Source organism: Dermochelys coriacea, chromosome 1, assembly GCF_009764565.3.
Source record: "Dermochelys coriacea isolate rDerCor1 chromosome 1, rDerCor1.pri.v4, whole genome shotgun sequence".
In the NCBI taxonomy this organism is placed as follows: Eukaryota; Metazoa; Chordata; order Testudines; family Dermochelyidae; genus Dermochelys; species Dermochelys coriacea.
This window is the reverse complement of record NC_050068.2, coordinates 231,321,848-231,336,486: the sequence shown is the minus strand read 5'-3', so window position 1 is coordinate 231,336,486 and position 14,639 is coordinate 231,321,848. Positions and strand designations below refer to the sequence as shown.

The following is a 14,639-nucleotide window of genomic DNA, read 5'->3' as shown; positions in this document are numbered from 1 at the left end:
AGCTTGGAGCTGCTCTAAAGAAAGTTGCAAAACCCACCTCCTCACCCATTAATTTACATTAATAGAAAAGCCTCAAAAATCCCTCAATAGAAAGGGGGGGGGGGAGAGAGAGAGAGAGAGAGAGAGAACACACAATCATCTTAACGCAGGGGTGGCCAACCCAAGCATGAGAAGGAGCCAGAATCTACCAATGTACGTTTCCAAAGAGCCACAGTAATATGTCAGCACCCCTGCTCTGCTCCCAGAGCCTCCCACCCACCAGCAGCCCCCTCCCTCCCTGCACCTCCCGATCAGCTGTTTTGTGGCATGCAGAAAACTCTGGGAGGGAGGAGCAAGGGCACGGCAGGCTCAGGGGAGAGGGCGGGAAGGGGTGGAGTGGGGGGCAGGGCCTGTGGCAGAGTCAGGGGTTGAGCAGTGAGCACCCCCCAGCACACTGGAAAGTCGGCACCCGTAGCTTCAGCCCCGGAGTTGGTGCCTATACAAGGAGCTGCATATTAACTTCTGAAGAGCCCATGGGGCTCCGGAGCCACAGGATGGCCACCCCGTCTTAATGCATGGGAGGTGCACACTTACCACAAGGCAGAGGCCATGGAAGTATCAGATAGCTATGGCTCCAGAAGAAGTAGCTCTTCTCAGTAAGAGCTTCAGAGTCATTTTACTCCATTTTACTTACTCAGTGGTTTGTGAAGACACAAAACCTAATTACTCACCATTTGTTTGGAAGGGCACATTGGTGTACGCTTGGCTGAAGTCGTCATTCAGAACCCTCCTGAGTAGGTCCAATGTGATGTAAGCGAGGCTTGTGTACAGGTAACAAGCAATAGCTAAGACGACTGAATAAGAGCCTACTATGCCACAGGCCAATATGTTCAGCTACAAAGACAGAAAGATCAAATCTTCCAATGGCCAGCTAAAGAACAGCCTCTATCTTTTCCATACAGACAGCATAGTGAGAGGTTTTTTTTTTTTTTTTAAAACCTTGTCTTCCCTCCTGCATTCCCCATTTTTATTTGTTTCAAAACACTTGTTGCAGCTTGTTTTAGTGCAAGTCTACACCGCGGCAGGGTAATTGTAGCACATGTAGACATAATCAAGTTTGTTATTAAGTTTGCTAGATCAGAGCTGTGAAGCCACAGCAGCTTGAGCTGTACAAGCCCGACCAGGACCCTGGAGGTGTACTCAGTGCAGTGGTTTTCAAAGCTCAGGTTGCGACTCAGTAACGCAGTGGGTTGCCCAGGGACCCTAGCAGCTCTGGTCACTTCTGGGGCGCAGCACAGTCCGTGGTGCTAGGACAGGCGGGAAGCCTGCCTCTGCACCCGACTGTGCCACTGACCAGGAGCCACTACATAAGTCCACGCCCCAACCCCGAGTCCAAATCCCCTAACCCACCCCTGAGCCCCTCAAAACCCAGAACCCCTTCCTGCACCCCAAACTCCTCATCTCTGACCTGCACCCCCAGCCCAGAGCCCTAACCCCCTTCCTGCTCCCCAACCCATTTTAATGGGGTCACCAGGATTAGCTTACACTTGCTGGGCCCAGGGCCAAATCCAAAGACTGAGCCCAATCGCCCCAGGCTGAAGCCGAAGCCAGAGGGCTTCAGCCCAGGATGACAGAGCTCAAGTTGTAGGCCTCTTCTTGGGGCTGAAGTCGTTGAGCTTAGACTTGGGGCCCCCCACACCCCAGACTGGTGGTGCTTGGGCTTTGACTTTGGCTTCCCTACCTGGGGCAGCAGGGTTCAAGCTCAGGCTTCAAGCTCAGGGTTCAAGCCCCTCCATCCGGGGTCGTGTAGGAATAGGGGATCATGGTGCAATGAAGTTTGAGAACCTCTGCTCTAGGAGCTAGCCCATGCCGCCATGGCTTCATTGCTATTGTCTGATCAAGTTGAATCAAAGCGAATTCGGATATGCCCACATGTGCTGCAGTGACCACTCTGAATGCAGTATAGATGTACACAAAAAATAGTCCTGAAGAGACTATAATCTTTAAGGGTGTCTGTACTGTACCCAGCACAACAGGGTCCCAATACGTACATAATTTGTGGCATATTTTGTTTTTAAAACACACAAAAGTAATGGGCAGGCTCTAAAGGTTTCAGAGAGTCAGGACTCTTTGGAGAGCTGCACAGGTCTTTTTGATTACATCCTTAGGCAAACCTCTTCCTCTACCAAATTTTAGAGGAGTATGTTGTTTTCAGAGATACACATATGCTCAACCGTTGTAGAAAGTGAAGCCAGGTAGTGAAAATACTTACAATTCTTGGACAGCCAACAAAGACTATTGGCACCATCAATGCTATGCAGGAAAAGGTCACCCAAAACACAGCATCATCACGAAAAACTTTGTAGTCTCCTGTGAAGAGACAGCACATTGTGAGTCAGCCACAAGTGAGACTTCATGTGTAAATGGAGGTGATTTTGCAAAGTAAAGGACCACAACACTTGATAATATTTTTAAGACTAGAGCCTCATCCTAGTATACAGGGAGTTCTGGGAATACGTTCCAGAGTACTGTGAGGGGAGAACGTGTAGTTACATATGGGCAGCAGGACAGATCAACCACTGAATTTCTTCCATTCCATTTCTGTCCATTGTGTTATACAAAACCAACATCTTCATCATTTGCGGTCCATCGCAACGGTTAGTGACCAGTCTGCTGGGTTTAATATAGCTACTGTAGTGTAAATGTACACAGTAGAACTAATCGAGAAGTGAAAAAAAGTTGATGATAAATTTTGCAAAAAATGATGTTAAAATCTGAAATGTCAACAAGATATTTAGAAAAAAATCCTTAAGATTCCAACTGGCTCTAGTGCACACTTTTACACACAAGTAAGAGACTGTCTTACTGACTAGATGGGTTTACAATCCAAGGCCCCAATCTCACAAGCTCTGCATGGGCGATCCCTGCACCAATTTGGAACGCCACTGGACTTCAACAGGGGTCTGCACACAGAGATTATTGCAGGATCAATGTCTAAGTCACACACTAGTGAACTCTTTCATACAGTTCATTTAACCTAACTGAAAACCTACAGCTTGGAGCTGTCCCTTCTCCCAGTCTGATCTTTGACTTGATGGTTTATGCTAGCTTGAGGGGGGGGAGGGGGGAGGAGGGGAGAAAAAAAAAAAAAGAGAACCGATCAATTGAGTTCAGTATTGCCATGGTACAGCAAGATGAATGGGGTCTCTGGAGATATAAAATGAGAGAGAAGGAAGCAGTTTTGCTAACATCACTATCCCAGAAGTACTTCAGTTCAATAGCCTAGCTGTACAAACAGGCTTTTAATTAGTGCCTTTTTTAAGATACACTAGGGGGACCAGCAGCTGCACCTGTTAGTGAAGTCAGACTAGACACAGAAGAGCACATTGGTACAGCTAGGAGTAAAACTCCTCCCTCCAAGACATGACTGTGCACAAGGCTTTTTGTTTGTATTTTAATCTCCCAACACAACACCAGACAAGGAGCAGCTCTCAGAACGTCTTCAAGCACAGTCCCTTCCCCAAGTTACAGGCTTTCAGATTCTTTGTTTGGGGGGGAGAAGCAAGAATGGATCTATATGCGCAGGGAGTAATGTTGCAGTTTCAGAAATCTAATTTAATACTAAGCGCTCTGGGGGGAGCCCCAACATGTTCAAATACAAAGTCATTTGCAGTCTGCCACATCTTAGGGGATTTGGTTTTTTTAAAAGCTCCTATTATAAACAGCATTCTGGCCATATGCAACAATACTCATCGCTACAAAAGTGCTGCAGACACACTATGGAATCCTCCCTACATTTCAGAAGTACATAATTAGTAAATCACCCATTTTAATCCTCCAGTCACTTTCCACAGATCAGCCAGAATGTGGCATCCTTCCCAGAAGCCCAGTTTCAAGCTACACAGGTAGCAAGACATCAGAATCTACTTCAGAAGCCAGCCCCACCCCAGTAGTTTGATGTCACTGCATCAGTACAGTCTCTGAATGACTATTCAGACAGTAACAGAAAGTGCTACAAGGCATACCTAGTGGAGTGAAGAAGATCACTGATGAGAAGAAGGATCCCAGCACAAGTCCAACAATCAACATACACAGAAGGACAAAGCCAAATCTCCACCAATAAGCAACCAAGAGAAGCCCTCCAACGAGTCCAGCTACTGCTGTCAGAATCAGACAAACTGTAAAAGAGAAAGGAGGGAGGAGTAAGAAAAGCACCTCCAAGATGTCAAATTCCTGGAAAAACCAGTTTTGGTAAGGTCCTAAAAGATCACAGTTGTTGAGCTGGTATGCAATACTACTTCAAGTTAAGTCTACCCTTATCTGATGAAACCGAAATGATAATGAAGCAATTAAAAAAAAAAAAAAGCCAAGTGTACCTGTTGAAATGCCTCCTGACACTGATCAGGATACCAGAGAATCAGTATGAGACAACAGAAATATTTCTGGATTTTGTAGTGTCATTGCAATAAGAGTGCCAGGCTAGTGCCTTAACCACAAGACCATCCCTTCTTACTGCAGTGACAGTGGAAGAAGAGGCACAATACAACTTAACTACTTTCTAAAATAATGGCCTTCCTCTAGTATCCAAATCCAAACAGTTTAACCTCTGCCATCCTACAGTTCACCCTAAATCAAAAGTAGCAGATCATGAGCCAGCAGTTACTCTGGGCTTTTTGATACAATTGGGACAATCTGTGTTATGGCTCAGGAAAGTGATTTTTTTAATTTTAAAGATGGCACAGTCTCATGTTAATTTATCGTGACAGACTCTTGTTGGCTTTGTTTGTGTCAGGACAACTTTTACTTTTATCAAAGAGCCATGATCCAGTCCCAACTGATTTCAGTGGGACATTGCCATCGACTCCCATCTTGCTTGCTTGCTTGCTTGCTTGCTCGCTCGCACACACACACACACACACACACACACACACCGCCCCCTTCCCCCCCCCAAGTTTGTCCTCACTTACCATCATAGCTAAGGGAGGTTATTCTAGTAAATAATACAAAGAAAATGAATCCCGTGACGATGAAGCCCATGTAGAACAAATCTAAAAAGATAAAAGAACAGTTTGATTTGCTCTGACAATTTTCCATTCTAAACCTACTTTTGTGTACCGTTAAAGACATCTATTCTCCAGGAAATGAGATTTTCGTTATAAAAATGTAGTTTGTATAGAGCAAATAACCAAACAGCACAGGCCCACCCAAATGTCTGGCACTGATAAATAAAGTTAGCTCACTTCTTCAAAACTCAGCCAGTCTACAATAAGATTGCTCTGCCCCCTCCAGCTAGTTTTAGCTTCCTGTTCTGTTATCTCTACAGCCAGTTTCTCACCAACTACAGACACAAGTTTTCAGTCCATGATAAAACTGTGGGATCAAGAATAGGGGTCCTTTCCCATAACACTTAGAGTAAAGCTCATTAAACAGGAGATACATGTGGGATCAAGAGTGAGGATTACGCAGATTATGCTTGTTAAATCTACAGCCAGGAAGCCCTATTCCATTCAAAACAAAGACAGTCACACCTCAGCCCCCACAATACACAGTACCTGTTTTCCAGAACCTGTGCCCAAAGAAGCAAATAAAGAGACCAAGAACAGCAAAAGTGGTAAAGAATATTTTGGTGGAGAGTCCTCCTGTAAGGAAACAAAAAATAAAGTTGGGTGTGCATATACACATACGGCTGTGAATAAGGTAACAAGCCATGGACACTTATGCTTTCGCTGTGGACACTCTGGGTATTAACAGCGCATATGCTCTTTCAAAGTACTGCTTGAGCTGAAGGAGCATCTCCTTTAATGGAACAGGGTTTGGAACTATTGAACAGTTCCAATTCCATCCCACAGAGGGTAGTAGTTCCTTCCCATTCTAATATCAATGCAGAAGTGGGACTCTGAAGAGTAGAGCCTGAAGCAAAAGTTCAAGATCTCCAATTAAGTTACATGTCATGTAAACATGAAGTAAAATTACCACGGTACGAGTTCCCAACTCTATTTAAATTACAACACTATACCAACCCCCAACCGCAGTTTCTAGACAGCAAGTCACAACCCTCTGACCTAGAACCAGAATGCTATGATATGGGTACTGGCACCATACAACAATTTAAAGACCCTTAAGGCTTGTCTACACTTGCAGCGCTGCAGCTGCACCACTGTAGCACTTAGTGAAGATGCTCCTGACAGGAGAGCTTCTCCCATCCACTTAGCTCCTCCACCTCCCCCAGAGACAGTAGCTTATCTTTATGGGAGAAGCTTTCCTGTTGACATAGTTCTGTCAGAAGTTGGGTTGGTATAACTGCATCACTCACGGGTATGGATTTTCTACACCCGAATGATGTAGATAAACCAACATACGTTCATAGTGTAGACGAGGCTTAGTATAGACCTACAGTCATTTGTTTAATACCTCATCTTCATTAAACAAAAAGAAGCTTGCAGAAGAGTTTCCTCAAATATTCCATTGCAAGACACTGCATGCAATATTCTTATTGGTGTTACAACCATTAGAAAAGGGACACTACAGTTTATTTGATTCTCTGAACTTGTTAAGAAGCTTATCCAGATCTCCCACGGACTGCAGAATATGTGTCAAAAACAGTTTAAATACCATTGCTTAAGTTACAATATATGTTTTTAGAAGAGTATTTACCTCCCACGACTCACTTTCAAATGTCATGGGCCAGATTTTCCACTGCCCCTGTCCCTGGCACAGTCATTTACCCCCATATATCAGGCAGGCGTAATATGGTATAAGCATCAGAACAACAGCTTTGCTTCCCTCCCTCACAATATTCCCCCATGCCTCCCATTCACTTTGTACAGGTGTAAGCAACTTTGTGAGCTTCAAGGAAGTGGCGAATCAGGCGGTACGCTTTCCTGTTGTCGATGCTCACTTGTGCGGTTATGGTCAGAAAGGCAATCGTAAAAAATGTCACCTTCTTACTCAAGAGATTCATTCACTGCATGCAGAGTCATATTTCAATAGCTTGATGACAGATACACTTCATACTTTTTTTTATTCCCTTTTGCACTGCCATGTTAACACAGCTATGGGAGAGAGCTGGGTCCTGTTCTAATCCATGTGACATTCATTAACCAATGAATTTCATTTGCTACATCCTTCTTACTGGTGGTGCACGAGATTAAGAATACATCTTGGGTAGACAGGTAAAGTGTAGATGCAATACCTGCACTCATGTACTTGATGAGTTAGATCTGGGGTCGCTGAAAGAAGCTAGGGAAACCCCCTATCATAGAATCACTTCTCATGCTAGTAATACACTGAAATGCCATAAAGTAGGCAGTTTCTTGCTCTGCGTTAGATATTCTCCAAAGCTGCTGACAAATGCAGAACTCCAAGCCCAGGTCTGATCATGTTAAATAGACCAACTCACACTGAAAGCAAGAGTGCATATATAAAAAAAAAAAAAAAAAAACAAAAAAAAAACCACAAGCATACAGGTCTACTGGACTTACTGAGAGAGGAACAATTATCCACAAGGGCAGTGAGGCTACAGGCATAGGTATGAACAGGTACATATGCAGCAGAGGTATTCCAAAGTGGATCCCACACGATGACATTATAGATCACTCCTTGTCCAGGGAGGGAGGAGAAGTGTACATTGGTCTTTTCATCAGTTGTTAAGGAAACCAGCTGGAAAAAAAAAACAGAATTCGTCACCAGCGATAAATACTCTTGTCATCTTACAACAGGCTCTGTCCCTTTCCTCCTTTGCATCACGCCTGGGGTGCATGCAATCCAACCAGGATGCCTTGGTTAGCCTAAGAAAGTTCCAAGGTTAACCATGTTGGGTACTGACTCTGGAACAGTGTTTAAAGATCTAGAGGCAGAGTTAAGTAAATGTGGGATGTAATCCAAGAGTCATCTGTGTGCCAAAGTCTCATTGAGTTCAGTGGGAATTCTGCCTATTAAGAGCCAGTTCACACAAGCCCTCGCTCAGTATTGCCAATCCAACCCAAAATTCATGGGTCAGACTCTACAACTACCCCCCATGCCAAAAATATCCCCCCCAACAAGATTTTTTAAAACCAAATCATGAATTGTATTTTTTAGCCTGCATTTTGATCCCCCTTCTGCACTTCTAGTAAGAAGCGACCCATCCCCAATTTGGGAGTGAGCTAAGGGTCAAAGATTCAACCTTGAATAAATATGAAAGTGCAGCCATCCTATTTACAGGGAGCTCTACTTCCCCTGTCTTGTCCCCTGGGGTGTGGAGAGCTGTCATTCTATCCCACTCTAATCCTCTCCCTAGCTAGACAGGAGAAGTAGTGCACTACTCACATTCTCCCTTTGTGCTCCCCAGTCTCCTGTAAGTCCCCTACATTCACTTGCTCCCACCCCACATTTCCTCCTCAGCCAAGGGATATAGTGGCCATGTTGCTGGGGCCAGCCTGTGGCCTCAGCACATTGCTAAAAAGGAGACATGGTGGCCATATTGGCTAAGGCTAAACTTCAAGACTGAAGGCAGAAATCAGATTTTTGATCATTCTTAAATTTGTATTGAGACTCACAATAAAAGTTTTAAAAAAAATTAAGTCACAAGGCAAATATAATCAAACTCCACAGGAAGTGGAGTGAAGTCTGCCAATTTCCAGGCAGCTCCCTACACCAAAGCTTTCTAACAGAGCATCAGCTTAGACGTTTTCCCATTATCAGAATGGGCTGGCTAGCTGATCATACACCTGAAGGCAAGGCACATATACAGAAATTTCTGACAGTTAATAGCTTTACAATATCCATTGACTTGTGACCCATTTCACAGATGTCACACTCCACAAGTAGAGGTCAATACTTGTGGGTGTCATGACAGGGATAGAACACAGAGGGAACATCGCATCCTGCTGTTTCAACACTGCAACTATTTCACCCCTTCCCCCACACATTCCTTTGTTGGCAATCCAAATGTTAGCCAAACTTACTCTAACGCCATTAGCTCGGACACTCTGCACATCAGACATCTTTCGCAGGTGGATCAGGAGTGCAGTTTCCGAGAGATCATTCTCTGGTAAGAAATACTGATAGATGTCATAGTGCAGTCGCCATCTAGACTTCTGGCCTGTCCCTGAATCACACGAGGGAGGGTTGGCACCTCTGGAATTAGACAAATAAAAGTTTATACTAGCCACATACCCAGACCAAGAGTCCTTATCTTAGATTTGTATCGATAACAGGCAGAAGCAGAACTCCAGATCTGAACATGGATATTTCAACATCCAGATCCAAGTCTGGGCTTCAGGATTTGGCACTTTCTAAAGAAGAGTTTAGATTTCAATCCGTCTCCAAACTATACAAGCAGGTTGTAAAGTCTTCTGGGAAAGAGAATGTTTTACTGTGCATTTCTACAGCACATACAAAAGACCTTGCCATTATAGCTAATGCTTAACATAAGCCATTGCAAGGAAATATAACACAGATTTTCCAAATTGTCATTTAAATTGTCACAACAGCCAGACAGACATTAGGAAAGAATTCATATTTTTCCCCTTGAGTAGGTTAAAATGCAGAAGAAACAGTTCTACCTTGGAATCCATCCAATAACAGAGCTTTAGGGCTTGTCTACACTGGCACTTTACAGTGCTGCAACTTTCTCGCTCAGGGGTTTGAAAAACAAACCCCTCCCCACCCTCGCGCTGCAGGTTTCAGTGCTGTAAAGAACCAGTGTAAACAGTGCACCAGTGCAGGGAGCCACGCCCCTCATGGAAGTGGGTTTGTTTTTTGTTTTTTTTTTTTAAGAGCGAGCTCTCTCCCAGCGCTCTGCAGCAACTACACAAGCCACGATAAAGCACTGCTGCAGCAGCGCTTTAATGTTGCCAGTGAAGATGTGCTCTTAGAAAAGCCCTTCCTTAGAAAGAGTTTGTGCTTCGACAAAGGCACAAATTCCATCTGGCCTTATATCCTTCCCCTCCTTCTGCCAACAGCCATCTATCATGATGCATTACACTATGCAGAAGATTAGGACTGCAGGTGATAAGAAGCAAGATTAGATAAGACTTCCAGACAAGGACCCTGCTATCATGGTAATAGAACAGGGGTGGGCAAACTTTTTGGCCCGAGGGCCACATCCAAGAATAGAAATTGTATGGCGGGCCATGAATACTCACAAGATTGGGGTTGAGGGTGCAGGCTCTGGGGTGAGATGAGGAGTTTGGGGTGTAGGAGGGTGCTCTTGGCTGGGACCGTTCAGAGGGCAGGGGGGGATCAGGAGTGCGGGAAGGGGTAGGGGTGCGGGAAGGGGTGCCGATTCCAGCTGGGAGTGCGGGCTCTGGGGATGAGAGGTTTCATAGAATCATAGAATATCAGGGTTGGAAGGGACCTCAGGAGGTCATCTAGTCCAACCCCCTGCTCAAAGTAGGACCAATCCCCAATTTTTGGTCCAGATCCCTAAATGGCCCCCCTCAATGACTGAACTCACAACCCTGGATTTAGCAGGCCAATGCTCAAACCACTGAGCTATGAGGTGCAGGAGGGTGCTCTGAGTTGGGACCGAGGGGTTTGGCAAGCAGGAGGGGGATCAGGGCTGGGGCAGGGGCGTGGGGAGAGGCTCAGGGCGGCGATTACCTCAAGTGGCTCCCGGAAGCAGTGGCATATCCCTTCTCTGGCTCCTATGTGGAGGCACGGCCAGGTGGCACTGCATGCTGCCCCGTCTGCAAGCACAGCTCCCATTGGGGCATGTAGGAGCCAGAGTGGGGCCATGCCACAACTTTCGGGAGCCATGCGGTGCAGCTCCGACCCTGCACCCCAGCTGGGGTGCCAGAGCAGGGCCGAGCCGCGTGGTCTGCCCCCGACCCAGTGTCCCGGCTGGAGCACGGCAAGCCCCAGACCCCACTCCCCAGCAGGAGCTCGCAGGCCGGCTTAAAACTGCTCGTGGGCTGGATCCAGCCTGCAGGCCATAATTGCCCACCAATAGAATGAAGAAGAAAAAACAGTAGTATAGAATGGTGTCTATAACAGAATAGATGTTTTCCATGAAGAATCATTAGTCCCAATAACTATGTATTCTTCACCAGGGTAAACATCAGAAATTTTAGCTTGTATAGTTTCTCACATTCTATGTATAGCCTCCTCACCCCATTTCCTCTGTGCCTCACAAAGTTAACCTATTCTGAGGATCAGCTATGCATCTCCCCTTGTTTGATGTCTAATTCTTTTCCTATAAGCAAAATTCTCTCTTGCTAGGAGAGAAAACCTTTCCAGCAAAATAATATTGTTTATTAAGCATTTCCAGCTCTGCACAAATGCAATACATGGAAGGCTATTTGTTAAGTTACACACACCTGGCATATCCCAAGTTTGCAGGGGCAAACTTGATGCGTGTGTCAATTAAATTATACTCTAAATAAATATTGGGATCAACTTCCAAGTTAAATTCCAGATTGCAGCCTCCAGGGATAGGATCTAAAAAAAAACAAAACAAACAAACACAAACAAACAAACAGACAGTTAGATGTAGCAAATCTTCCTCTCCCTCACGAGGAATTCTCAGCAGTGCAACGGAATGAAGCTATTTTGTTGTATTTATTATTAGGGCCTCATTTGGTATATACCAACAGGCATAGTCCATTCTCCAAAGATCTTGCAATATAGGGTCCTGATCCTACAGGTATATACATGCAAGTAAGTCATACTGACTTCAGTGAAACTCCGACTAAATTTAAACATGGGAATAAATGTTTGCAGGACTGGGGCTTTAGACTAGCAAAGCCTGTACAGCCAGCTCCAAGATAGCAATTGCTTTAATGTGAGATTTCAATATAATCAGTTGATTAAATGCTGAACCCAAATTTGGCATCCATTCACCAGTAAGTGTCAGGATTTCCGGTGTGTTTAGTGCAAGCTATATATAGTACTGGGCAACAAATATGGCCTTCCAGAGAAAAGATCTGTAGTTTAACTCTTCTGTTACCACAGAACAGAATGAGAGGGCAGGGGGAAGTTTACCTCTCTCAGAATAAGCGAAAGAAACAGCTGTGCTCAACACTTGCTTGGCATCCGGGGACTGCAGGTACCATGTACACACACTCTGCTGAGGCCGAAGAATGGAAACTAACCCTTTGTCTACTCCAGTTCCTGAGCTATTTGCAGAGGAATTCTGAAAACAAACAGATAAAACCAAGCACATCTTCAGAACAGCAGTAGGTTTTTGCAGAGTGACAGACATACAGAGAGCTCGTTCCAGAAGGCACACATTATCTGGGGCACGAATCCCATTGCCAGCTATTAGATCATTGCATACTCCAGACAAGTCAGCCAGCCACAGGCTTTATCATTTTATTTTATCTTATCATCTTTATTCCTTTAAAGAGGCAATATCGTTTAGTTTGGGCTCAAAATATGACACTGGAGTGATTAGTCTGAGGCAATGTTCTGAGTCTTCTAAGTCCCTATGTTGCATTTGTGATCGTTTTACACTTTTTTTTTTAATTGCTTTATTTAGGACCTACACAAAAAGCAATGCTTTATGCAGTTACCTCTGCAGCCATAGTTTAGTACTACTGAATATTCCAGAAAAGCGAATGGGTTAAAAGCACTGGGAGAAGAAACTTGCACAGCCACCATCTCCACCAGTCACAAGTTCCCCAATTTTGTCCCAAATACCCTGTGAATGAGTCCTTGCTGAAATGCCCATGAAAGTTTTGCTTAGGAGAATGGGGTTAGTCACAGGAAAGCTACCTACTACTACAGAGATTATACTGCAGAAGGTACATTTTGTCCCACAAACCAGTTACATCCTCATTGCAACAGAATAGTTGACCTTTAGATTACACTGTCCAATGCTACTGTTGCTGAACTGAGACTAGAGTTCAGCAGCAAGAATGTTTATGCTTCATTAGAGGGGCGGGAAGTCATATTTGTGGAAGAAAAACAGAGAACGAATTTGAGCTTTTAAGAGCATTTGCCCCCTTCATCCCACACACTGAAGTTAACAAAAATAAATCCAGAAGAGGTAACTAGGGGAATAAAACAAAAGCAACACACAAAACTTTAAGAAGGGCCCTATAACATCCACACCTATAAATATGAATCGCAACAGCCAAAGGTTTTTATCCTAGTGGAGAGCACTGAGTAGGGAACTGGTATATTGATGTCCGTCCTAGGTCAAATATGAGATGTTACAGCATGTTACAAAGGTCATGTGACAGCACCACAATTTAAGCTTTTTGAGCAGTTTGCAGCCAACTGCTCATTCATTCAGAATCCCAATATACAAAATGGCTCCATGTTTTTTGTGAGACACAAGCTACAAGGAAGTTGAGTAGACATGAAAAAGATTCTTAATTCTAAAGTCTGGGAGTTAGACTAAAACATTGAAAACATATGCGTGGTTCATGCAGTTTCATTCCCCCCTCCAAACACAAATTTATCCTTACTACAGAGTGATTTTCTAATCTTCCTCTTCTAATGAGGAGTACCATTAGTTAATGTGAACACAATGGAGGCATTTAGATTCCAACTTCATACATACCTTATCAAAGGAGATGGTTACATTCTTTTGGTGGGAATGTACTTGAAAAATAATGACAGTCACATTGCTTGCAATATTCCTTATTACCGCTTCCACTGGGATGGTCTGGTTAAGTAGCACATTTCTGAACTTGTCCAAAGAGAGTTCAAGAAGACCTGTATTAAATAAATAGCCAACAATCAAAAAAAGTTCTGTTGGTATCTTTAAAAGGGAGGGGAGGAAGGAGATAGATATAATGAGTTTAAAGATTTATGGGGTCCAAAATTAATTATCTGAAGAAAAAGCAGAATTTGGTACTAAAAAATAAAAATTAAATTCACATCAGACCACCACAGACCACCATAAAAAGATCTGCTTCTCCAGAAGAAAGCCATAATGAGAATTTAAGCCTGGGACCCACAAGGAGTGTACATCAGAGAGGCTGTCCTCACTAAAATCTTATGTTGTACGGAACTGAGTTAGCCCACAATGCTGGCCATGCCTGAAATGACTGCAAACAAGGCCAACAGCATTCAATGTGGAATAAATATGATGAGTTGAGTTAGTGGACATGATGTTGAATGCCTCTTGCCCTTGTCTACTGGCCTAACTGATCGGTCAGTACACTAGCCTCACAATATAGTCTTTAGACATACCAGGTGGAATCCAGAGTCTGCTGAACTCAATGGCAAAACTTCCAGAATTCACCCAAGATTTCCTAATGAAGACACACGCAGCCATTTTAGAGAAGTTAACGTTTTTCCTTGGTGCACGTTGATCTTGGAATTCTGCACTGATGGCGCAACAAGTCTCTAACTGAGAAGATCTGATAAAAGTTAATTCATCCAAAGAGAAGTTTGAGGGCTGAAGCCAGGACAGTTTCTCTTAAATAATCCAGTCTTGCTGCAGTATGATCCTCAAAATTGAGAGGTACACCCTCTGCATTACTTTAAGAAGAGCCACACTGTGTAATCCAGCATACTACATAATGAGAATTAACATGTTAACTAGTTATTCAGGTTCTACAAGAAAGCCTAATTAGTGCCAGTAGCTGAGGGCGGAAAACAAAACAAATCTACATAAGACCACCTCAAAATCCATTTGTCACCAAGTTAAAGAAGCTCATTTTTTGTAATCAGTAGGTCTTCTGTTTTTGTTTTTAATAGCTTCTTTCAGATATATGGTTAGGTCT

The 14,639-nt window shown here is 43.9% G+C and overlaps 1 protein-coding gene across 2 annotated transcripts in view; it reads right to left on the bottom strand.

Annotated features, from left to right (window-relative positions):
• Positions 1-14,639, bottom strand: part of TM7SF3 (transmembrane 7 superfamily member 3) — a 45,694-nt gene that overhangs the window by 3,179 nt on the left and 27,876 nt on the right. The window contains exons 1-11 of one of the 2 annotated variants that reach the window (XM_043516115.1): positions 14,104-14,203; positions 13,469-13,623; positions 11,944-12,094; positions 11,280-11,400; positions 8,925-9,096; positions 7,461-7,638; positions 5,532-5,618; positions 4,947-5,027; positions 4,005-4,157; positions 2,252-2,349; positions 711-873 (exon numbers count right to left, since the gene is read on the bottom strand). In XM_043516115.1, coding sequence (XP_043372050.1) covers positions 711-873; positions 2,252-2,349; positions 4,005-4,157; positions 4,947-5,027; positions 5,532-5,618; positions 7,461-7,638; positions 8,925-9,096; positions 11,280-11,400; positions 11,944-12,094; positions 13,469-13,623; positions 14,104-14,188 — 1,444 coding nt within the window. In that variant the 5' untranslated portion in view covers positions 14,189-14,203. Of the gene's footprint in view, positions 1-710; positions 874-2,251; positions 2,350-4,004; positions 4,158-4,946; positions 5,028-5,531; positions 5,619-7,460; positions 7,639-8,924; positions 9,097-11,279; positions 11,401-11,943; positions 12,095-13,468; positions 13,624-14,103; positions 14,204-14,639 lie in introns of those variants that run through there. The other variant, XM_038376348.2, reaches the window with a different exon arrangement.